The following is a 1,342-nucleotide window of genomic DNA, read 5'->3' as shown; positions in this document are numbered from 1 at the left end:
TGCCAAGACGTCGATCGCGCAGCGCTATGTTGCGGAAGCGCTTCGTGCAAAGTGGATCTGGCTGAAAGAGGCAAGCTTGCCGGCTCCGAGCGCACGCGGCGGCGCGCTGCCCGACTCCGCCGTCCTTTGACGTCATCACCAAAAATCATCGCATCCCATGTACCTGAGAGGACGATGGGCACTCAGCCACGCCGCACATCCTGCTGTTCTCTCCTGCAAGCAAGGACGGGCACACGTCATCGCCCACTTGTGCTCAGAACGATCGATCTCGCGCTTGTGGTTTGTGTCAGAGCTCCATTGTCATACGCCATCAAGGACTCGGACGCGGCGACTGCGCACGGCCTCTGCGACCCTGCGACCACCGATTCAGCGCACCACTTGCCGTTTTGCCCTGTTCGCTTCTGCTTATCGTCACTTGCAGCCGCGATCGTGTCGTCCCGCGAACTCGCTGTGTCATCTTATCTCGCTACCGAAGCAGGGAAGGAGCGGCTCCGCCGGGTCATTGCCCCCGGCCTGCAGGCATCCTCGTTCAACTCGGGCCCGCCTCTCACGTCCCTTTGCTCCCCCGTCGAGTCCAGCCCGACGTCAGCTACTCTCCCGCTCTCCTCCTCCAGTCCAGTCTCTCTCTCCGCGTTTGCGACAAACGCCGAACGTCGTTCAGGGCCCCAAGGTGCGGTATCGTCTCGCTTTCGCGCGCTGGCGACGTAGCTCATCAAATGAATTCAATTGTTTTTTCTCAGCGTCAGCCTTCCTCCGGCGTTGGCCCCACACCGCCCCTTCGACACCTGCGATTGAGACCATCGTATTGTAACCTCGTCCGTCGACAGAGCCTCCTCGTCACCCTCTATCCCACGACTCCTTCTTCGGCCACAGCCAACGATATTCCCCTTCGAAGGCACTCTTCCTGTCATTTTCGTCCTATAATCGCCCATCGTGTTCAACAAGAATCTACAGGGCCCCAAGGTGCGGTATCGTCTCGCCTTCGCGCTGGCGACGTAGCTCATCAACTGAATTCATTTCTTTTCTCTCGGCGCCAGCCTGCCTCCGGCGTTGGCCCCAAACCGCCCCTTCGACACCTGCGATTGAGACCATCGGATTGTAACCTCGTCCGTCGACAAAGCGTCCTCGTCACCATCTATCCCACGACTCCTTCTTCGGCCACGGTCAACGATACCCCCCTTCTAGGCACTCTTCCTGTCATTTTCGTCCTATAACCGCCCATCTTGTTCAACAAGAATTTCCATATCGCCGCCGTCAACAATCTCCATTCTCCACAGCCCTTCTACTCCCCATTCCCTCCATCTCGGAGCTAGCACGTCCACGTTCTAACTTGTCAAGCCAA

General features: G+C 58.4%; 1 protein-coding gene across 1 annotated transcript; it reads left to right on the top strand.

Annotated features, from left to right (window-relative positions):
* Positions 1–174: 174 nt before the first annotated feature.
* LAESUDRAFT_816953 (uncharacterized protein) lies at positions 175–1,129 on the top strand (the record flags this gene model as incomplete). The annotated part of the gene is made up of 3 exons (XM_040914836.1): positions 175–670; positions 741–963; positions 1,038–1,129. Coding segments are annotated over 3 exons (784 nt in total), but the record flags the coding sequence as incomplete, so codon positions are not given.
* Between the last annotated feature and the right edge of the window lie 213 nt (positions 1,130–1,342).

Source organism: Laetiporus sulphureus (assembly GCF_001632365.1).
Source record: "Laetiporus sulphureus 93-53 unplaced genomic scaffold LAESUscaffold_353, whole genome shotgun sequence".
Taxonomy (NCBI): domain Eukaryota; kingdom Fungi; phylum Basidiomycota; class Agaricomycetes; order Polyporales; family Laetiporaceae; genus Laetiporus; species Laetiporus sulphureus.
The sequence above is the reverse complement of the archived record's forward strand: the minus strand, read 5'-3'. Positions and strand labels throughout refer to the sequence as shown.